Source organism: Papio anubis, chromosome 9 (assembly GCF_008728515.1).
Source record: "Papio anubis isolate 15944 chromosome 9, Panubis1.0, whole genome shotgun sequence".
Lineage (NCBI taxonomy): Eukaryota > Metazoa > Chordata > Mammalia > Primates > Cercopithecidae > Papio > Papio anubis.
In genome coordinates, this window is record NC_044984.1 from 64,908,228 (window position 1) to 64,931,836 (window position 23,609).

The window sequence follows — 23,609 nt, forward strand, 5'->3', positions numbered from 1 at the left end:
TTTCCCCACAAGTACTTCTGCCAGCCATTAAAGCCAACAACTTCTATGAAAACTTTTTTCCCAAGGGTGTATATGATTGCTTATCTTTTACAATGTTCACACATTTTATTCCCTCTCCCAAATCACTACAACTAAGCAATTACTTTAACCAGCAGTTATATCGAGCCTGCCAACAATATGGTTTAGTTCATCAGCAAAATCTCTTTTAGGGATTTCACCGGCTCAGCCATATCAGGGACACTTGAAAATTTGCCTACAAATATTTGTCTGCTTTCCAGTGCTGCCCTTGAAATTAAAAAAGAAAATTCCTGCCCTCAGATAAAGATGTGATTTGAATGAATAAATCTGAATTGAATGGTGAATAAATGCTGATTGGTTGGCTGACATTCTGTATTTAGTGTTACTTTCTTCACAGTATGAAATGTCTGAGTGAAAAATAACAATTTTAGACAATTGGCTAGTTTTTTTATAAATGTAAGGAGACTTGACATTCCTTCAAAAAGTTATCTGAACCATGGATAGAGTTCTGCACCCTTCAACTGAAAGTCCTCAAACGACATAGACATGGCCTATCTGCCAATGGATTTGCGTGAATGTTTTTGAAACCAGTTTCAGGTTTATAATGTTTTAATTTCCCCCTGGCAAGGAATATTTGCTTAGATCAAGTAGCAAACCAGTAATTTCCTTTGAGTAAATTTCCCTGTTTCCTTACAGATGTGAAGGCCAACCATGAGAAATTTTCCCCATCTAATAGATTCATAAAACTTCATTAATTGGACCACTGTAACCTTTGTTGTCTGCTTCGGGCCAGTACTATTTCTTGCTGGAATAGATGCAACTGTAACTTTTTTTTCTTTTAGAGATAGGGTCTCGCTGTGTTGCCCAGGTTGGTCTTGAACTCCTGGCATCAAGCAATCCTCCCACCTCGGCCTCCCAGAGTGCTGGGGTTACAGGCATGACCCACTGTGCCTGGTCAACTGTAACACTTGATTGCTTGGTGAGTTTAAAAATTATACTTGGATTGCACAGAAGACAAAAGCAATAATTTATGATGCCATACACTAACTATTCACGGCATTCCTGAAAGTAATCCTGAAAGCTTTATTATTCCTTTTCCATTTACTGTTCTGATATTAAACACTTTGCACAAAGTTGAAACATTTATTAATACAATTAGGAAGAAGAAGTAGTTACTAATAATGGTGATAGCTAAACTATTAATATGATAAACTCTTGTGTGCTCCCAAAAGACTGTTTAAAAATATGCAACTTTAAAAATTACACTTGAAACATTTTTTTTAAGAATGAATGCTTAGCCCTCAGCAAATGTAAAGAACAGAAATCACAACAAACTGTCTCTCAGACCATAGTGCAATCAAATTAAGACTCGGGATTAAGAAACTCACTCAAAACCGCACAGCTACATGGAAACTAAACAACCTGCTCCTGAATGACTACTGGGTAAATAACAAAATGAAGGTAGAAATAAAGATGTTCTTTGAAACCAATGAGAACAAAGACACAATGTACAGAATCTCTGGGACACATTTAAAGCAGCGTGTAGAGGGAAATGTATAGCACTAAATGCCCACAAGAGAAAGCAGGAAAGATCTAAAATTGACAACCTAACATCACAATTAAAAGAACTAGAGAAACAACAGCAAACAAATTCAAAAGCAGAAGGCAAGAAATAACTAAGATTAGAGCAGAACTGAAGGAGATAGAGACACAAAAAACCCTTCAAAAAATCAATGAATCCAGGAGCTGTTTTTCTGAAAAGATCAACAAAATAGATAGACTGCTAGCAACACTAATGAAGAAGAAAAGAGAGAAGAATAAAATAGACACAATAAAAAGTGATAAAGGGGATATCACCACTAACCCCACAGAAATACAAACTACCATCAGAGAATACTATAAACACCTCTATGCAAATAAAACAGAAAATCTAGAAGAAATGGATACATTTCTGGATGCATAATGTGTCCAAGACTAAACCAGGAAAAAGTGGAATCTCTGAATAGACCAATAACAGGTTCTGAAATTGAGGCAATAATTAATTGCCTACCAACCAAAAACAGTCCAGGACCAGACGGATTCACAGCTGAATTCTACCAGAGGGACAAGGAGGAGCTTGTACCATTCCTTCTGAAACTATTTTAATCAATAGAAAAAGAGGGAATCCTCCCTAATTCATTTTATGAGGCCAGCATCATTCTGATACCAAAGCCTGGCAGAAACACAACAAAAAAAGAGAATTTTAGACCAACATCCCTGATGAACATCGAGGCAAAAATCCTCAATAAAATACTGGCAAACCGAATCGAGCAGCATATCAAAAAGCTTATCCACCATGACCAAGTCCTCTTCATCCCTGGGATGCAAGGCTGGTTCAACATATACAAATCAATAAACGTAATCCAGCATATAAACAGAACCAATGACAAAAACCACATGATTATCTCAATAGATGCAGAAAAGGCCTTTGACAAAATTCAACAGCCCTTCATGCTAAAAACTCTCAATAAACTAGGTATTGATGGAACATATCTCAAAATAATAAGAGCTATTTATGACAGACCCACAGCCAACATCATACTGAATGGAAGTATTCCCTTTGAAAACCAGCATAAGACAAGGATGCCCTCTCTCACCACTCCTGTTCAACATAGTGTTGGGAGTTCTGGTCAGGGCAATCAGGCAAGAGAAAGAAATAAAGGGTATTCAATTAGGAAAAAAGGAAGTCAAATTGTCCCTGTTTGCAGATTACATGATTGTATATTTAGAAAACCCCATAGTCTCAGCTTTGGGCTAAGATTTTGGATCTCCTTAAGCTATTAAGCAATTTCAGCGAAGTCTCAGGATACAAAATCAATGTGCAAAAATCACAAGCATTCCTATATACCAATAACAAACAGAGAGCCAAATCATGAGTGAACTCCCATTCACAATTGCTTCAAAGAGAATAAAATACCTAGGAATCCAACTTACAAGGGATGTGAAGGACCTCTTCAAGGAGAACTACAAACCACTGCTCAATGAAATAGAAGAAGATACAAACAAATGGAAGAACATTTCATGATCATGGATAGGAAGAATCGATATTGTGAAAATGGCCATACTGCCCAAGGTAATTTATAGATTCAATGCCATACCCATCAAGCTACCAATGACTTTCTTCACAGAATTGGAAAAAATTACTTTAAAGTTCATATGGAACCAAAAAAGAGCCCGCATTGCCAAGACAATCCTAAGCCAAAAGAACAAAGCTGGAGGCATCACGCTACCTGACTTCACACTATATGACAAGACTACAGTAACCAAAACAGCATGGTACTGGTACCAAAACAGAGATATAGACCAATGGAACAGAACAGAGGCCTCAGAAATAACACCACACATCTACAGCTATCTGAAATTTGACAAACCTGACAAAAACAAGAAATGGGGAAAGGATTCCCTATTTAATAAAAGGTGCTGGGAAAAACTGGCTAGCCATATGTAGAAAGCTGAAACTGGATCCCTTCCTTACACCTTATACAAAAATTGATTCAAGATGGATTAAAGACTTAAATGTTAGACCTAAAACCATAAAAACCCTAGAACAAAACCTAGGCAATACCATTCAGGACATAGGCATGGACAAAGACTTCATGACTAAAACACCAAAAGCAATGGCAACGAAGGCCAAAATAGACAAATGGCATCTAATTAAACTAAAGAGCTTCTGCACAGCAGAAGAAACTACCATCAAAGTGAACAGGCAACCTACAGAATGGGAGAAAATTTTTTCAATCTACCCATCTGACAAAGGGGTAATATCCAGAATCCACAAAGAACTTAAACAAATTTACAAGAAAAAAACAAACAACTGCATCAAAAAGTGGGCAAAGGATATGAACAGACACTTCTCAAAAGAAGACATTTATGCAGCCAACAGACAGATGAAAAAATGCTCAACATCACTGGTCATCAGAGAAATGCCAATCAAAACCACAATTAGATACCATCTCATGCCAGTTAGAATGGCAATCATTAAAAAGTCAGGAAACAACAGATGCCGGAGAGGATGTGGAGAAATAGGAATGCTTTTACACTGTTGATGGTAGTGTAAATTAGTTCAACCATTGTGGAAGACAGTCTGGCGATTCCTCAAGGATCTAGAACTAGAAATACCATTTGAACCATCCATCCCATCACTGGGTATATACCCAAAGGATTATAAATCATGCTACTATAAAGACACATGCACATGTGTTTATTGCGGCACTATTGACAATAGCAAAGACTTGGAATCAATCCAAATGTCCATCAATGATAGACTGGATTAAGAAAATGTGGCACATATACACCATGGAATACTATGCAGCCATAAAAAATGATGAGTTCATGTCCTTTGCAGGGACATGGATGAAGTTAGAAACCATCATTCTCAGCAAACTATCGCAAGAACAGAAAACCAAACATCACATGTACCACTTATAGGTGGGAATTGAACAACGAGAACACTTGGACACAGGGCAGGGAACGTCACACACCGGGGCCTGTTGAGGGAGGGGGACTCGGGGAGGGATAGCACTGAGAGAAATGCCTAGTGTAAATGACGACTTGATGGGTGCAGCCAACCAACATGACACATGTATACCTATGTAACAAACCTGCACGTCGTGCACATGTACGCTAGAACTTAAAGTATAATTTTTTTAAAAAAAGAATGAGTGCTTAATGTGACATACTGGCAAGGACATATATTGGAAAGAAAAGTACTTTCTTCTCTCTATATTCTGTTGCAATTATCTATTTATTTACTTATCTGATTTCCCCATTACTCTAAGGAATAAGACATATTTAATGATTTTCAACCTTGGCTGCACATCAGAATCACCTAGAAAGTACTTTAAAAATACAATACCTGATTTAGTCAGCTTAGAGGTTTTGTACTCCAGTATTAGTTAAAAGCTGCCATGTGAGTCTAATATGCAGCTTGGGTTAAAAATACTTAGTGGAGGGTACCTTAGTACTAGCACAAGCTCTGGCACATAGTAGGTGTTAAATAAATATTACCTGGAAACTTGAATACAATCATTAATGTGTCTTTTATGAAACAAATATGAAACATGTGGTTTAGATTTTTACCTTCATAGGTCTGCTTTCTTTTACTGAAGAACACACAAAAAAATTCACATCCCATGGATGAACAACACATGTATTTGTGCTGCTTTAGATTATAATACTTAGTTATCAACTTAAACAATGATTTGGAATCATTCATTGCAAACATATGAATGCATTTCGGTTAATTTTTCACAGTAGCTACTCTAGCAAGTCAGTGAGCTTTCATGATATAGGTCTACAAGTATCATTCTTAATCTTTTATCAGGGCTGGGCATGGTGATTCACGCCTGTAATCCCAGTACTTTGGGAGGCTGAGGTGGGAGGATCACTTGAGCCCAAGAGTTGGAAGTTACAGTGAGCTATGTTCACATCATGGCTCTCCTGCCTGGACAACAGAGCAAGACTTTGTTTCTAAAAACAAAAACCAAAAAACAAAAAAAACCCATAATGGCATTTAAGATGGAGCAGAAAAATGTATCTGTTAGCTTATAATTGTGTTAAAGCAAAAGTATGTGTTATACTTATGTATACACAAATATAGAGGTGTTTTTGTACCACAATTGTGCAAATTTTAACTTCTGCTTTTTCTAGAAATTCATTTCTTTCCCCAACACATATTATCAGGCATTTTTTTGAATATAGCATTGTTCAGTGATTAATTGCAAATGGCTTATTCTAGGTACCTTATTTTTGAAGTCCATTACTAGACATTTGTATGAGGGTCATAGGAGGTAGTTTTTCTGTGAATTATCTTTTATCTTGAATAACTCACCACTGAGTCCATATCTACTTTTTTTTTTTTTTTTTTTTTTTTTTTTTTTTGAGACGGAGTCTCGTGCTGTCGCCCAGGCTGGAGTGCAGTGGCGCGATCTCGGCTCACTGCAAGCTCCGCCTCCCGGGTTCACGCCATTCTCCTGCCTCAGCCTCCTGAGTAGCTGGGACTACAGGCGCCCACCACCGCGCCCGGCTAATTTTTTGTATTTTTAGTAGAGACGGGGTTTCACTGTGGTCTCGATCTCCTGACCTTGTGATCCGCCCGCCTCGGCCTCCCAAAGTGCTGGGATTACAGGCGTGAGCCACCGCGCCCGGCCCATATCTACTTTTTTTAAAAGTTCCAACTAAGTAATCTTATGTTAGATAAGGTTTGATTGTGCTTTGGGGATGAATCTCACTTCTTGTGAAGATTACAGATGGAATGGTTATATTCCAAATGGAATATTTGTAATGTTCCATTACACTGGATATTACAAATGGAATAGTTATAATGTTTCTATATTATTTAGGAGAGGCCTTGATAGATGAACCACAGGAAAGGTATTGTACAAATTGGTGCTATATGCTGAATATTTTCTGATAAAGTTGAATTTTCTAATTGGTTTTTTATCTTATTCTCATAAGCAGAAATGATATAAGAATAGAAACTATAACTCTCAACCTTTATTGTAACAAAGCATACAGCTTATTGTAGAAAAGCGTAACACGTTCAACTGGTATCTAGTTAAATGCTTGTTTTAACTTACAGAATGAATGAGAAAAAATTGTTCAAAGTTACCATGGTGGAAAAACTAATATAAGCCTCAAAAATCAATACCTAATGAAAAGACTTAACAATACAGTGGATGCTGATCTCATATTTGATTATGGATCAAAATTTTCTGGTGATTAATAAATATCAAGTATTATGCACAAATCCAGGTTTCCTGAAACAGAATCTTGGAGGTGGTTGTAGAGGAAAAAATGGTGGGAAAGAATCCTGGGAATGTGTATTTTTTTTATCTGTATTTTTAGTTCTGGGGTACATGTGCAGGGTGTGCAGGTTTGTTACATAGGTAAACGTGTGCCGTGGTGCTTTGTTGCACCTATCAACCCATCATCTAGGAATTAAGCCCAGCATGTATTAGCTACAGGAATGTGTATTTTTAGTAAGCCCTCCCTTTTCTACCCCACGTGATTCTTACGGAAGCCATGGGGCAAGTCTGCGGTCAAGCATTTGAGAATCTCTGGTATAGTGAAATGTACACTGAACAAAGAGTTAAAAATCTTAGGCTCTAATCATAGATCTGGGACAAATTACTTAACCCTGACAAATTTGTCTTCTTAGTGAGGCGCTTCATTTCTTAATAACTTTTCCCATATTTTGTAAGGTCCATTGTTGCCTAATATATTGTGATTCATCAGTTTTATCTTTCATGACTTCCTAAAGCAAACCTCTTACAGAGGAGTAAATACACAATAACATGATTAACTTCAAGAGAAGATTAAACTGCCTATATATTCCACGAGAAAAATTCCTAGCTCAGGACTGAACTGTGTCCTGCACCAGGAGCTCACACATGTATATAGCATGTTTTTACCTGTGTCCATTATCTGGGTTATATCCATTAATGGTCAATAAATTAGAAAAATCTATGGCTTCCCATTGATTCTTAACATTTCAAAAGCATGTTACCACCAACAGATATCTACCCCTAAACATCAATACAAGAGATTTGCAAAAACACGTCTATCTTCCAGTCTTATCAAGCACCATTCTGATGTTCTAATAATTTCTCATAATCAGCAAATAGAAGTGTCTGTCAATAAAATCTAATAATTTCCTGATTACTGACTTTAGTCATTACATATATATGCTGTGTATATGCCTAGATCCATATTCCTACATCTAACAGTGCTTAACCATATTATCTGGCAGAGAAGAGAGGCTCATGAAATATTTGTGGAATTAATAAAAGCAGCAAGACAAGAAGGGAAGGAAGAACAAGCAATAGAAAAAGTTGGGCTTATTTTAATGAGGGTAATGAAGTCTTCCATCATTGGGCACTTCACCATCTACCTCCATTAGCTTATGAATCTTCCATAGGAAATATGTTGGGGCATGTGGACTTCCCTTAAATGTAGAAAAACAAAACAAAACAAAACAAAAAACCCAAGATATTTAGTAGAAAGACTTTCAGGATTCGTTCTGAAAGGAATAGCTCACCTTTCTTTAAACAGAGGCTTTCATTGACCAGTTTTCCCTTCTTGTTGACGTCTATTTTCATCCAGCTATGGAGGTATTTCCTGGCCTTCTTGACCACTACTCTGGAGCCTTGTTTCTGGAGAAAAAGAGATGTATTTTCCACCTCAAGGAAGCCTTCCTGATCATAGCAGGTCCATCGGGGTGCCTGGGAACACCGGTCCAAGATGGCTGAGCGGGAGGGGCCACGAGAGGAGTTGGAGATGGCCAAGCATAGTGCAGATTTAACATGAAGGAGCTTTTCATCCTCAGTCCATGTCCACTGCTGGTTCTGGATGGTCCTATTGCATGAGCCCACGACCACTTTCTCATTTTTGAAAAGACACTGTTGTTTCTGGACATGGACAATCTGAAACCCTTCTGGAAGATGAAAAGCTCATAAAGCACTAGGTAGCAAATTATGAGGCCCATTAGAAAACGGAAGAACCCACCCACAAATGAGCTGAATAAAATCACTAGTTTTACTTATATTTTGTTATTGCTATCAAGTGAATATTCTCATATTTAACACGTGATTTAAAATTCCAAAGCTGACGATGTAAAATGTCAACATGTCACACTTAATGCCCCATCTTTTTTTTTTTTTTTAATTTTCACATGCTTTAGGGGACAAAAACACACCTCTTATTGGAAAATGAAAGGAAGCTTGGAAAGAAACAAAATCATCCAAAGTATACAGTATATTTTAGCCCAATTAGTTAGATATTCTGAAGTTACGAAACGCTCAGTTCCCTTTTTAAACATTTGACATATTCGATATAACCTTCCTCCCCTACCTTAAAAAGGTACCCCCTTTTCCAGTCTTTAAATTCACATTGCAGTATTTGTATACAAATTTCATAGTTTGAATAACAATTTTTAAAAATTGCATACATTTATCAAAAAATAAAACAAATGTTCCCACTTCTCCAAGCACAACCTCCTAGCTAATTGCAGCCCATGAAAGTATTGATTATCACAAACTAAATTTCCTTTAGTCATGGAGAGGAACATTTCTCTATTTTATGACAATATCTACAGTTTTCTCTCAAATACTAATAGATCTTTTAAAAATCATCATTTTCCAATGTAAGAAAATTAAACATCCAATTGCTAAACATCAGTATTAAAATGCAAGATATTCTGGCTCAGAAACAATTTTCAATGAGGTTTTACTTAAATTGCCCAGCTCGTTCATGAAAATGTTCAGCCTTGCCAAATGACAACTTCCAAATAAAACACACTACATTTCGTCACCCACTTTAATCATATTTCTTCCATTTTCTTTCTTTAACACAAAAGAAAATAAAACTATAACCGGGTTGGAAAAAGGCTTGGGGAAAGCCACAGACTGTTACATAACATAGACTTTTCCTCGGGGTTCTTTATGCTCTGCTCTAAATGTATCATTTCAGGGGCTGCCTCAAGCATTGGAGGATGAGAGGAGAGCATTTATTTTCTTTTGGAGAGAAATCTCAACAGTGTGGGCATAGCTGGCTCCTTTTATTCCCGCTTTTCATCGTCTTTGGCTAAACTGCCATGGAGACCTGGCCCCTTCCACCTCATTTTAGACACTCTTCAAAGACCAGAGACTCCTTGGCTAGATCTGGAAGAAATGCCTCAGGAAACTGAGGCAGACTCACTCACCTGAGTTCCTGAAGATCAAGCAGGTAAGAATCACCATGTAAAATTCAGCCTCCATTTTCCACTTAGCAACTGTTCATGCTTCGCTTGGGGAAAAAAAAAAATTCTCCCAGATAAGAGAAGCAAAGACTAGGAAGGAAATGTGCCTTCATGGTGGGGGGAAAAGTCAGTGACGAGCACTTCCTCCTATTGAATTGTTTGGGGAAGTTTTACACCAGTGTCCTTCTGTCTGTTTCCTTAGAAAGAAGGGATTATGATTACCTCTCTTTTTTTTTTTATGTAGAAAATATTCCAGCCTTCAAGAGCAGAGTAAATCTCATTAAGACCTTACCTACCTTTCCTTTGGCGTGTGACTACTTCTTAACCTCAAGAAGAAAGAAAGGAATTGTAATCTTAGATAATTGAATGTTCCTGAAACATTACATCTCTTCAGGTGATGTGATTCTGCTGAATAAACACAAGCCATGTAATTCATGAGGGTCTATGACAAGTGACATAAAGACATAAACACGTACTGTTTGTATAATGATATGCTGCGAGTCTATTGAGGAAAACCACATAATGATGGCACTTCTAGATCACTATCTCCCAAGTGATGACAATATTACATTTTGAGATCGTCATCTTCACTGGGGAGATGCAGACACTAAAATTAAACCCATCACATTATCTACTTTGGTCTTCCCCAAACAGATGATGGCCTCTTTCCAACTAGGAAAAAAAAAAAAAAAAGAATATGCTTTACTCAGTGTTTAGTATTAAGAGTTTATTGGCAGTATGAAACAAAGTCAACATTGCTGCATTAAAAATTCATATTTGAGCAGAACAGCTAGTGTTTGCTGAGGGTAGTTATTTGAATTTTTTTTGTCTCTTGAAGGTTGAAACCTTTCAGAAATGTAAGGACATACATGGAAATGTCCTTATAAGGAACCTCCGAAAATGGGACAGGTTATATCATTCCTGAAGGCATATACATTTTGTTGAGAGAGAGATTCCAGGTAGATTCCAGATAGCATATTCAAAAATCCCTTCTTAGCAAAAGAGTGACACGTAGTTAAAATTTTTGATACTTCATAGTTGCTACAAATTTGTTTTTCCCTTTTAAAGTAAAATGACTCACGATGTAGAAATACAGTGGATAGAGTTCTGGAGCAGAAGCCACCTCTATGACCAATAATAGAGAGTAAATACATATATACCCGATGACAATCATTGTGCTCTGTAATTGTTTGATAGGAGGTACTATAAATACACATTTAATAGGTAATATTATCAAGACACATTTCCATATAAAATAGTTACTGCTTTTGATTTTTGTTTTTCAAAAACAAAGACTTATTTGTTAAAAATCCATTATCAACCACTTGCAACTTTAGCAGCAAGATTCTGGTAACTGAGAAAGGTAATAGCACTTCAAAACAGGAACAGTTTAACAGCTGACAGTCCATTCACAAGACAGATTTTGCAAACATTAAAGCATCTAACACATAATACGAATGTCTTCAGCAGCTCATCCAGTCATCACCTGATGACATTTATTACTGAATATTACATACATACATTCTGTGTGGCAGATAGAGTTCGTACAGACAAAACAAAATCTGCCTTAGGCTGTGTGAGAAACCTATCTTACCTCCATCATCAAAAAACCTTCGAAATAATTTGGGAGATGCTTACAAATGCATTCATATACACAAGGAGCTGGCAATCTTAAATATGTTGCCCAGTCTTCCACAATCCATGCCATACGTTATCTTCAAAGCCTCTCCTTCCCTCCATTGCAGGAAGCTCCTTCTAGAAGCCTTGGGTGGGTAATTTGACTAACCACCCACATCAAGAGATTGATGGTCTGACAAGTCTTCAATGACTCACTGAACAGTCTCTGCTGAAAGTCTGCTCTCATACAGGCACAGAGCATGGTGCACAAATTCATACTGCTCACTGGTTTGCACCATTCCACCTCTGCAAGGAAGAAATCACAAAATAACTTCATTTTGCTAAAATCTTGCAATTTCAAGTAACACGGAGATTACATCCAAGCTAGGGTGTTATGTCAAAGACACATAGAACAGTCGACCTAGTGGTTCTTTTGTTATTCCTCTAACCTGTGTCCAAATGTCTCAACTATCAAAGTGAACATGCTAATGTATATAAAGGGCTTAACACAGTCCCTGGCATCCAGTAGGCATGTGATTAATTTTACTTATGTAACATTACTGGGGAGGTGGTAAGTCTAATGATCAAGTACTTGGATTTGGCATCAGCCAAGGTGAGTTCAAATCCCTCCTCTGTCAATTCTTAGCCGTATGTTCTTGGACAAATTCCTCAAAACCCCTTGCACTTTAGTTTCCTACTCTGTTAAAGCAGGATAGTAAGAGTAAGTACTTTGTAAGGTTGCTGTGAAGGTTAAAGAGATTCAGTGTAGCTGGTGTATTGATATTACTTCTGAGCTGCCTCATGATTCATCTCGTGTTAAAATGGTTTATACATTTGGCTTAAAATTGATTGACGGAGACAAACCAAACCAAACTCATCTGCAAAATGTTGCTCTTTCTACAAGTAAAAATAAGTCTACCTTGGAATGGTTTATTTGAATATGTTTTATGGAAGCAACCTTAGCCTTTGGGTGTACTGGGTGTCTAAACACAATAGTGGGCGAGTCCTTAAATGAGTTGGAAAAAGGGAATTGGCTCTGCTCTGGCATTTTACTCTCGGTTATCACCATTATCACTAGCTGCTCGGCACCCTTCTTGTCAATGGATTCATAGAAGGCACTTGGCTTCACGAGAAATAATGGCGCTTCTCCTTATGTTTTTATATACATAATACCTATATCACATTTTCCCCCTTCATAATTATGATCCTTTTTTTGTTTCAGTTTTTGAGACGAGGTCTCCTTAATCGCTTAGGCTGTTGTGCAGTGGCATGATCACAGCTCAGTGCAGCCTCAACTTCCTGGGATCAAGCAAGTCTCCCACCTCAGCCTCTGGAGTAGATGGGACTACAGGCACCACCACACCTGGACAATTTTTTGATTGTTTTTTCTTGTAGAGACAAGGTCTCACTATGTTGCCTAGGCTGGTCTCCTGGACTCAAGTGATCCTCTTGTCTCGGGCTCCCAAAGTGATACAATCACAGGCGTGAACCACGGTGTCTAGCCCTATAATTATGATTTTTTAGCTTGACAAAGTTACAAGACATTAATATGTTACTTACTATTCCTGCTCACTGTATAAAAGCATCACTGTCGGTAACTATTTGAAGTCTTGTAAAGTCTCTGTAACTCTGCAATCATGCAACAAATCTTATCTTTTAGTTTAACTCCATGTTTTAACCAGATTTTTCCAAGTGGCTGTTAGTATCATTCAAAATAACTTTGATTATTTAGGCACTTCAACTTAAAAACAAGATATCTTGTCTCACTGTAACAAGACTTCTAGTTAATGGTAATAATAAAAACTGGGCTTGTATCTATGTTTATTTGTCAACCTATGTCAATTTTAAAGTCAGTAAAACTTCCCTGTTTTAAAGTGATTCCCCAGGAAAATTAACATGATGTCAAAATGATGTATTTGGCAAAAAATAAAGAGGTAAATTCACAGTTTTTGGTGACAACAACTTATTGACAGAAGTATTTGATTGGTCTTTCTCCCCTAGAACTGTACATTTTGTTGCACTGAAGGCAACCGTCTGGGCAAAGTATTCCTTGGTCAGAAGTGAACAACAGAAATGGCCAGCTGAGAATGTGGTAATGGTTTCTCTTCTTAACTGTGTGATGACATCTGGGCTCACCTAAAATCATAGCAGGTGTTCTGAAGATGCTGGCTTGAACTGTGAAGCTTGGGAGACACCACCACAGTAAATATTAGGGTAGCTCCAGGGAGCTGAGAGGTGCCTCCCTTCCTCTGGCATTTGCACAGCTCAGGGCACCATTACTCCCCCTTGAGCTCCAGACAGTATGTGGAAGCTTCTATGTGCTCCACCTCTTAGGCTCTGGTCTGTCAACTTCCTCTCACCATTTACCTCACTTTGAGGCAAGATTTTCCCCTTCTTGTATGTTCTGGTCAGCACTGGTATTTACATATCCAACTGGTGAATGAATGGAGACACAGTTTAGATTTTAATAACTGTTTTGCCCTAAGTGGGTCAGTGGTGTAATTTAATGGTTGGAGTATATTTACTATGACATTCTGTTCACTAAATCAAGGTTGTTTTAGCCAGTGAAGGTGGCGAAGATGGAGAAACATACTCATTAATTGTGGGCTGGCAATATTCTTGCAGGTCTGAAGGCTTCAGGAAGGTATTATGAAAAATTCTCTTACCCCCCACTTAATTTGGAAAATAAAAATGAAAAAAAAATTGGCATTAGAGGAATCCTTAGAGATCATCTACTCTAGTCACTGAAAATATAGCTTTTTTAGAAATTTTGCAATTTTAGAGGCAGGCTTTCCCAAGGTTGGCAGGAAAACTTTTAAGACATCAACATGAAGCTGCCCCTTTCTAACTTTCACCTCATTGGTCCAACTGAAATAACCCAAAAGAAGTCTTAAGGCTCCACTGTGGTCACACAACAGCTCTCCAAAGGCTGGAAAACAGCCATCAAAGTCTTATAATCTTTTCTTCTTTAGACTAAACATCCTGTGGTCGCTCAGTATTTCTGAACAGCCTGGTTTATCTGTCACTCACCACTCTAGTCTCCCTCTTCTACAGGCTATTTTATCAAATATGACCTTCTTAGAGTGTTGTGTCTCCTCCTGATGAGATCTATGAAGTAGGCTTATTTTCTCCTCCAGCTGTACATTAGAGACCAATAGATTTGTGTTTGCGGGTGCATCAGGTGGTGAGGTCCCCCAGTGCCTACACGGTGTCTGGTGCTCCATAGTATTTTAAGGTATTAACTGATGGTGTAGATTAAATAAAAAGCCAACTGACTTTTTTTGAATGTGGACATTTCAGCTTTCTTCCATCCTGTAATTATGCTACTGAAGTTTTGAGACTAAATGCAAGGCTTTCTATTTATTCTTGTTAATTTCAATTTGTTAGTTTCAGCACAATGCTCTTGTTTACTACATCACTATCTATCAGTCAATGTTAGTCTTCCATTTCTCATTCCCAGCATTGTGTCTCCCAGATATTTAACAAGGATCCCTCACATCTTTTTATCTAAGGCATTAAAAAAATAGAAAAAGAGACAAAGTAGGGTCTTTAATATGAGTACGCTGATATCATGTTATATACTATCTAATCCCATTCTAAAATTATTTCAAACTAGGTTGTAGGTCCTTTAAAGACCTACAAGCATAATGGCATAGTCTTCTTCTACTTGTAACAATAAAAAGCACTTACCAGTCCTAGGTAAATACTTGTCAAATGAATTACCCAGGTCATGCTATTTTCATGTCATGTGAAAACAGATAAACTCTAGGCTAAAAGAAAGCAAAAGGTATTCCAGGATGCATTCACTGGAGGCTGGTTCAAATTCAGGAACTCATCATAATCATCTTTGAAAATATTAAATAAATGTCCTACTGCATATATTGATATGTAGAATACTCTGTTGGCTGGGTGCAGTGGCTCATGCCTGTAACCCCAGCACTTTGGGAGTGCTGGGTGGAACACTAGAGCCCAAAGTAGGAGGATCACTTGAGCTCAGGAGCTCGAGACCAGCCTGGGCAACATAGTTAGACCCTGTCTACAAATTAAAAGAAAAATTAGCTGGACATAGTGGTGTATGCCTGTGGTCCCAACTACACAGGAGGCTGAGGCGGGAGGATAGCATTTGCTCTATAACAAGTAATCCATTCTTACAAAGGTCAACAGAGTCTTCTTTCTTCTTATTTTTGATTCAGAGTCTTGCTTTGTTGCCCAGGCTGGAGTGTAGTCATGCAGTCACAGCTCACTGAAGCCTTAGCCTCCAAGGCTCAGGTGATTCTCCCATCTCAGCCTCCCAAGTAGCTAGGATAATAGACGCATGCCACCAAGCTGAGTTAATTTTTTCCTTTTTTTTTTTTTTTTCCCAGAGATAGAGTTTTGCCATGTTGCCCAAGCTGGTCTTGAATTCCTAGGCTCAGGAAATCCTTCCACCTCAGCCTCCCAAAGTGCTGGGATTATAGGCATGAGCCACCGTGCATGGCAAATGCAGTTTTTTAGATAGGCTGGTCATAGTAAAAAAAGAAACAACTAAGAAGCTAGTACAGTGTCTGTATACGAAATATATTTATGGAATAAATGAATAAAGCTAGGTTAATTATGGAACTCTCAAGACAGCTCTATAGTAATTCATCCTCAGGAGAGTTCTGACTTGGACTCCAGGAAGCCCTTAGGTCACACAGTTTTCATGGATTTGCTGGTCTGGATCTATATTACAGATACAAAGTTCCCAATACAAAGTGCTTCTGGGAGGTGAGAAACAGGGGTGCTCTTTTTCTTACTTTTTCTTTTTCTTTTTAGGGGAGGGTCTCACTGTGTCATCCTGGCTGGATCATGGCTCACTGCAGCCTCAACTGATCAAGTTGAGGTCAAGTGATCTCCTTAGCCTCCCAAGTGCCTGGGACTACAGGTGCTCACCAATATGCATGCACCTTAAATTGCAAGCAGAAGTGAAACTTAACTCGGGTTCATATCTGATAAATGCTTATGTGAGAACTAAACCATAACCCCAGCCAATCATAAGCACCCAACTCACATATTATTATGTCACTAAAGACTTTCCAATACGGTACCTGAAAAAAGGCATTTATGTAATTGCAAACCAACCAAATAAATTCTTTATTTTGTTTCTGCACTTTCCCAATAAATACTTGCCTCTGGCATTTTGTCATAGGAACACTAAAGCTCTTTTGGTCTGGTGTTTCCCAATGTATGACTGGCTTCTTACTAAAAAAACTCTTTAAAATTTTATTGTGCCTCAGATATTTCTTTTCCGGTACACATTTGTTTTCCCAGGAGGTAGAATACATTAAGTGACAATCCCTACTGCTGAGCAGGAGTTAGTTTACCAAAAAAGAGTAAAGTCTAATAAAAATGTCAAGGGAACCCCAGCTAGCTGAGAGAGTGGTGCCAAGTTCATTACCGGGGGGACCAGAGTGTGTTAAGAGGGAAAAAGACAGTATACACTGTTGTCAAGACAAGTTCTGTCTCCACCACTTACTAGATATTTTACCCCACTACATAACCTCTGCAGTGCTCAGTTTTCTCATCTGCAAATGATGTGACAATAAAAACAATAGTTCCTACTTTACATTTAACATGTTTAGCACACAGCCAAGCACATATCAATACCATAAATGTCAACCATTATTATTGTTATTGTTACTCTTTGGTACCATCTGGTCAAACAGGACTGGTTAGGAGGCTCTGGAGGGAGGCCCTCAAAGACCTTGGAGAACCAAGAGCAAATCTGGCAGAGGACATTAGTTTGCCCATTAAGATCCAAATATCCTTCTAAATATTGACCAGCCTAGAAGACAGGCATAGTGGAGGCAGATGATGTGGTGGAAAATAGTAGGCTTGGAGTCTGACAGATTCAGGTTTGAATCCTTGTTTTTTAACTTACTTAGCTAAATGATTTTAGACAAGTCCTTTAGTCCTTCCCAACCTGGCTTTTCTCACTTGTAAAACGACATAAATGACAAACGTCATCGGGTTGTGAGGATTAAATGAATCAGAGCATATCAATATCTAGCTGCAGGCTATTCACAGAATCCCCAGAAGCCCAGGGTTCTACAAAGGTGCCTGAGGACCCTGGGCAGGGCAGAGGAGGAGGAACGGGTCATTAGGGCCAGATGCCAATCCCAGCTTTGACCAGGGAAGTTGTGTTTTTATTAGTTTTCTGTGTTGGTGTTCTGTGGAAGATTCTGCCTGCAAAATGTTTTCCACTGTTCACAAAGAAGTTTGAAAACCACTGGTCTGGCTAATAAGGTATTTAGGTATTTATCTAATAAGACTTCACGTTTTGCAAGGTTTAAATGAAAGAATTCATAAAATGCTTGGCACAGTAACTGCCCTTCAGTGAGTACTAAATAAATGCTGTGTATTATTTTTCTTCTTCTTAGTTAATACGACACCTAAAGTAACCATGTTTGGAAGAGTCGTGGTTCATTGGTGTTGTCCTGGTGTCATTATCAATTGGGTCACCTTTCACTCTTGGAAGTACCTTGGTTTGGATGATAAGTTATTTGTTCATCCTAATGATGCTCCATGCCATGCTGTGGAAGAAAGCCATTCCCTTTATTGCAAAAGTGGTGTTAACCACGTGGCTTGGATTTCTTTGTGCCCGCAGACTATGAACACTGTGTTTGGCCAGGCCAGAGAGGATTCAGATATACTACCCTCCTATAAACGTCAGATAATCTCCTATCACATTAGCCCTGCCAAACACAAAGATCAGTGTCGTCTCAGTCTCCATGCAGAGCAGCACGTAGCTGTGTCAGCTGGGGGTAAACTCAGGTTAGAAAGGGAAAAAAAATGTAGTCTTTTTTTCCCTTTGCTACTGGGAGGGTGTTTTGAAAAAAACCCCTCCAGATGCCCAGGAGAGAGATTTGGCTTTTAACATGTTAAAATTTTGACCTTTTGTGACTATTCACTCACACATACAGAAAGCAACAGCCTTTCCTGTCGTACCGCCCAGCCCATATCCGGTCTAATCAGTAGACAGAAGAAATTCTGCAGTGATGACTCACTTCTGGGCTAACAATGAAACTTATGCTCCTTTGCTTTTTATTATTTTCAAATCTGGAATTCTTTTGGTAAAGTTTGGTACAGTAAATTTAGAACAAAAGGTGTGGACGTTAATGTGCCTCCTGGGTAAAGCTCCGATAGCTTGAGCATGAGTCAAGTGAGGCTACTGTCTGCTGTGCTTAGCCGGGGTCAGCTGCAAGGTGTGTCTGGCCCCTTGGACAGAGGATTTCCCATGTCTTTATACAGATGTCATATCAAGGAGGGAGAACTTCAACGTAAATTTGGCCAATTCTGACCAGGAATTTTGAACATAGACACCTTCTCCAAAATAGATGTGTTCTAAAGTATCTGTAGGTCATAAAAATCAGCACACATCAAATAATTCAATTGATGAGTCTAACATATTTTGAGTTCCATTTTTTCCCCCTGAAATTTAGCTGTTTTCTTCTGAACACTCAAGTTAACACTTAATTAACTCCAAGCTGGGAAGAAGGAAAATGTCCTGACAACCACTTGGAAGATTCAGTTGGCATAATATGTTTTACAAAGTAGACCTCTTGTTATGATCTCAGGAACTATAATGTCAAGTAAATCCACACCAATTTCTAGGGCTTTATCTCCAAATGTCCTTAAAATAAGTAAACCAAAATGTTGAATTCCTGATCTTCAAATGAGATCTTTGAAGTTCATTAATTAGAGGAATCTTTATGAGTATTTGGGAATGCAGAGAACTATGGATAAATGTAAGGTTACAGTTGATAAACCTTAGACCAACAAGCGGAAACTTTAGTTTTGAAATTATTATAACCAGGTTTCGGAAACAAAAAATATGCTGGGGACATATATTATTCTTGGAAATTGATAGCATATATATTCTTCTGAGATTGCTGTAGTTAAAAAAGAAAAGAAAATCATCGAACTGAAGTGACTAATCAAAACATTTAAACAATGATATGACGCACATTGGAAGCATCTTTTTATCCTGTGTGGGAAGCCACAAGTGAGGCCTTTGGATGTCATTCCAATTTAAGCCCTCTAAGGTAAGGATGTACAGGCAACTACAAATTCCATCCTTGACTCTTAAAAAGAAGGATTAGACAGAAAATTTCCTGTTACTCAGGAAGAAAAAAAGAGGAAAAAAAAGGCCTTGGAATCAGATATTATTTTACATGTTTAACTTCCCAGGTTCTGTTTTAAAATTCTTCCAGTGTCTAGTTGCCAATGGGATTAAAAGGAAAACGATGAGGAAAAAGTTATCTGAGGTCAGTCTGCAATAGAATATGTTCCTTTCCTGCCTGTTTAGATGTCTTCTGATGGTCATGAATTGCTCCTTAGTCATACTTCTGTAATATCTATGTGCATGTGAAGCACTGTCTGATGTTAAAATATAAACATCATCTATAGTAATAAACTGAGACAGTGCATCTCTCATGAGAAAGGTGTAAATGACCTTCAATCACTATCTCAAACTGTAGAACCTTGACATACACAAGCCTAAATGAATCTTTTGTAGCAAGAGCTACATGCAGTGAAGCTGGTTGGTTTAGCTTTATAGCAATTGGTATTTTTAACTAGGTGGTATAGTTAGAACAATTTAGTGATATTTGAGATGAGAAGGTTTAAGAATTATATGGAAGGGCTTTCTAAGTAATAAAAAATGATTACACTGTGTTCAGTTTAGTACTAATATTATGGATCTTTTTTTCAACTATACTTTTTAAAACTTGTTGACCTATAGACGTATGGTAATCTCCTGTTAATAGGAAAATGTGATGGAGCAAAATATCCCTTTTGCAACAATGCTGGCCAACAGACAGTTTATTGTACTTATCATATTCAGATATTAATAATAAGTAATCTAAACTAAAATAATCAGAGATAAACGATTTTTCCTGGTTTATATAGCAACTTGTTTGGGGTCATTGCTGAAGGCAAGATTAGAATGTGAACTTCCTCTCCCTTCATCTTGTGTGTAACCCACTTAGGCCTCCCACTCCAGAAAACAACAGCAGAACCCCCCAAATCCAGAATTTAGTCTATCTAATTTGAGCAAAATTGAAAGTTCAGTTCAGAGTGTTTTATAAAAACTTCAAAACTGGTCATGTGGCCTGGAGATTTCCCCTTTTTTGGTTTTGAATTCTTCCTTTAGAATGAAAACTTTGGGCAATATATTCCTGAGGCTAGATTTTTAAAAAACCCATCCTTTTCCTAGGAGATGTTTGGCCAATGTTATGACTATTACTGCTCTCCCATTGTTCTCCACATAAACAAAGCTTCAGAGACTCAAAGAAAGCAAGAGCTGAGAGGGATCTCAGAAAGTCAGTTGGTCACTCTGCAATCACTGAATTCCAGGATGGAAAAGCATCTTGTTGAAGGAGTCCTGACATCCACCTAAGCTTTGTTGTGAGTCACAGAATGAATATTAACTTGCAAGCATTAAAATAAAACAGTCAAGTGGAGGTCCATGAGATATCTTACTCTTGATAGTAAGATATTTCTGGCTTTTATACCAGAAAAGGCTGGAGATCACTGTTATGCCCCACATCTCCTTTTACTAGGTAGACACAGAGGCCTAGAGTGGACAAATGGTCACATAGAAAATTAGGGGGCAGAGCCAGGCACCAAGCTCCTTGACATCTGGTCCAGAGATGTCTGGCATCTCATTCTTTTACTAGTCTTACCAGACAGTGTTCAGTTGCAATTGCCATACCACCCACTTCATCTTTTAATTAAAAGTCAATGCAGTGGAAATGAGGGGATGATCCATTAATGCCCTTCTAAATAAAACATTCGTGGGTGCCTTGCACTGAATTTGAACTCCTACTTGGAAAAAAAAAGAAATCTTATTTTAGTTCAAAATATGCTCAAAAGTATTAGTAAAAGGAGAATCACAGACTCATGAATCTGCAATGAGAACTGAGCATCTATTAATAGAAGTTGTCCCAAGGCCAATAAAAATAATGTCTTGCCAGAGAATGAGGAATCCACCAAATGGTTTTGTCATTGTTGTTATACTGGAAACATCCATTCAGCATAACACATTTGTCTCTGAACCAGACCATCTGAATTTATTACTAAAATGCAGATTTGTGATTTGAGTAGAAATTGCTTGTTCTTGTCATGTTAAATTACAATGACCAGGCATTGTAATTTTGGGGGTGGTGGTGGTGAAAATCAAGATTTTAATCCTATCCAGTGTTCAAGCTCTTGACTGATCGGTCATGAAAGAAGCCCCATTTTCAAGTATCCAAATCACTGCCTTGTCTTTTTCATTGCTGTTAGCCATACCTGGACTCCTCAGAGAAGGCAGCTACAAGTGACGAGGGGTAGACTATAAAAATAAGATGCACAGTGTGCAGCCTTCATTGATGGTGGTTGGAGGTTGTTAAAAAGAGTAGAAAAGGATAGAAAAAAGCCTGTGAAGCTTGTATTCTGCCGAATACAAAATATCAGCCTTCTGATATATTGGCTCTGTCTTTTCTCTCTCTTATTACACTTAGTTAGTTGCTTTTAATTAGTTGGCTCCACCCTTCCTTCCCTATCACGTTTGTTTTTTGGAGACAGAGTCTCACTCTCTCGCCCAGGCTGGAGTGCAGTGGTGTGAAGTCGGCTCACCACAACTCTGCCTCCCACGTTCCAGCGATTCTCCTGCCTCAGTCTTCTGAGTAGCTGGGACTACAGGTGTGCACCACCATGCCCGGCTAATTTTTGTATTTAGTAGAGATGGGGTTTCACTATGTTGGCCAGGCTGGTCTTGAACTCCTGACCTCAAGTGATCCGCCTGCCTCAGCCCCGCAAAGTGCTGGGACTACAGGCCTGAGACACCGTGCCTGGCCCCTTTCCTCTTTTTAGTGGTCCAGGTTCGGGCTTAAATTACTATCCCATCTCTAGTCTTCTCTTCGCCACAAAGCTTCCTGAAAGAACAGCTTACCTTTATTATTACAACTTCTTTCCCTCTCATTTAGATGGCTCTTGAGGAAATTCGTCTGTGGTCAAATAAATGTGAAAAAATGCTTAAACAAAATTAAAGGAGTTTCTACACTGGGAGATTTTAGATTTTTTTAATGCATTAATGCTTACTGTGAATCTCCAAGTGGGGAAGACGTCAAAGAAATACAATGTAGGGCTGGGTGCCACGGCTCATGCCTGCAGCCCCAGCACTTTGGGAGCCTGAGGCGGGCGGATCACCTGAGGTCAGGAGTTTGAGACCAGCCTGGCCAACATGGTGAAACACTGCCTCTACTAAAAATAAAAAAAATTAGCTGGGAGTAATCCCAGCAACTTGGGAGGCTGAGGCAGGATAATCGCTTGAACCTGGGAGGCGGAGGTTGCAGTGGGCCGAGATCGTGCCACTGCACTCCAGCCTGGGTGACAATAAAGAAACATGCGTGTGTGTGTGTGTGTGTGCATGTGTGTGTGTGTCCCGAACTTAGTCAAGAACCTACTTTGCTCCTGAACACCACCAAGAGGGTTTGGCTTAGGAGGCTCTCAGTAAATAATTGTTAATTAAACTATGTCCTGAGAAGGACAATCTTGGAAACTGGGAAAGCCGGTGAAGAAACCCATTTTTCTACACCCAGGTGCCTGATTCATGCTCAGTAGCAGATGTCTGGTGATGCCTGTTGAATGAATGAATGTATGCAGGATTCAGGAGCACCACTCTAAGCAGAGGTCTCAGATGCCTGTTCCACAGAACACAGGATGCAGGCCCATCTATTGTGTTGGTGCAAAAATCATTGTAATAGCAAAAACCCCAATTACTTTTGCACTAACCTAATACAAACACTCATTCCATTCTAAAAATATCCTAAGACAGAGTTAGCTTCAAGGGATTGTGACCTGTGCAGTCATACATCTCTCACCTACTTGTGCTGAGAAGGACCCTGCACTTGGGTTAATGCTTTGCTGTCACTGTCTTGAAGTATTTGATACTTTTTAATCAACAGATGTCACATTTTCATTTTATACTGGGCCTCACAAATTGTACAGCTGGTCCTACCCAAAGTGTCCCTTGGGGTGCTCTTTGGCTCTGTCTTAGTGCCTCTTGCTTTCCCAAGACAAGCCATGAGCTTGTCTAACAGTCTCCTTGATCGAAGGACCTCACCATGGCATGTCCAGCATCTGAAGCCCTCTCTTCAATTTCCCTTCATCAAAAGCCAAGTTCTGAATGTATTCC

At 38.6% G+C, this 23,609-nt stretch overlaps 2 protein-coding genes and 1 long non-coding RNA gene across 4 annotated transcripts in view; 1 reads left to right on the plus strand and 2 right to left on the minus strand.

The window, feature by feature from the left end:
- The window catches only part of PTPRB (protein tyrosine phosphatase receptor type B), a 124,759-nt gene extending 114,702 nt beyond the window's left edge, over window positions 1-10,057 (minus strand). The window contains exons 1-2 of the mRNA XM_003906772.5: window positions 9,758-10,057; window positions 8,096-8,491 (exon numbers count right to left, since the gene is read on the minus strand). Coding sequence (XP_003906821.2) covers window positions 8,096-8,491; window positions 9,758-9,812 — 451 coding nt within the window. The 5' untranslated portion in view covers window positions 9,813-10,057. The remainder of the gene's footprint in view (window positions 1-8,095; window positions 8,492-9,757) is intronic.
- LOC116268889 lies at window positions 9,455-12,664 on the plus strand. Its single transcript, XR_004176117.1, has 3 exons — window positions 9,455-9,780; window positions 10,038-10,187; window positions 12,633-12,664. It is a non-coding gene; the product is annotated as an uncharacterized LOC116268889 (long non-coding RNA).
- The window catches only part of PTPRR (protein tyrosine phosphatase receptor type R), a 281,445-nt gene continuing 268,335 nt past the window's right edge, over window positions 10,500-23,609 (minus strand). For both annotated transcript variants that reach the window (XM_017946001.3, XM_003919625.5), the window contains one exon: window positions 10,500-11,716. In XM_017946001.3, coding sequence (XP_017801490.2) covers window positions 11,623-11,716 — 94 coding nt within the window. In that variant the 3' untranslated portion in view covers window positions 10,500-11,622. The remainder of the gene's footprint in view (window positions 11,717-23,609) is intronic.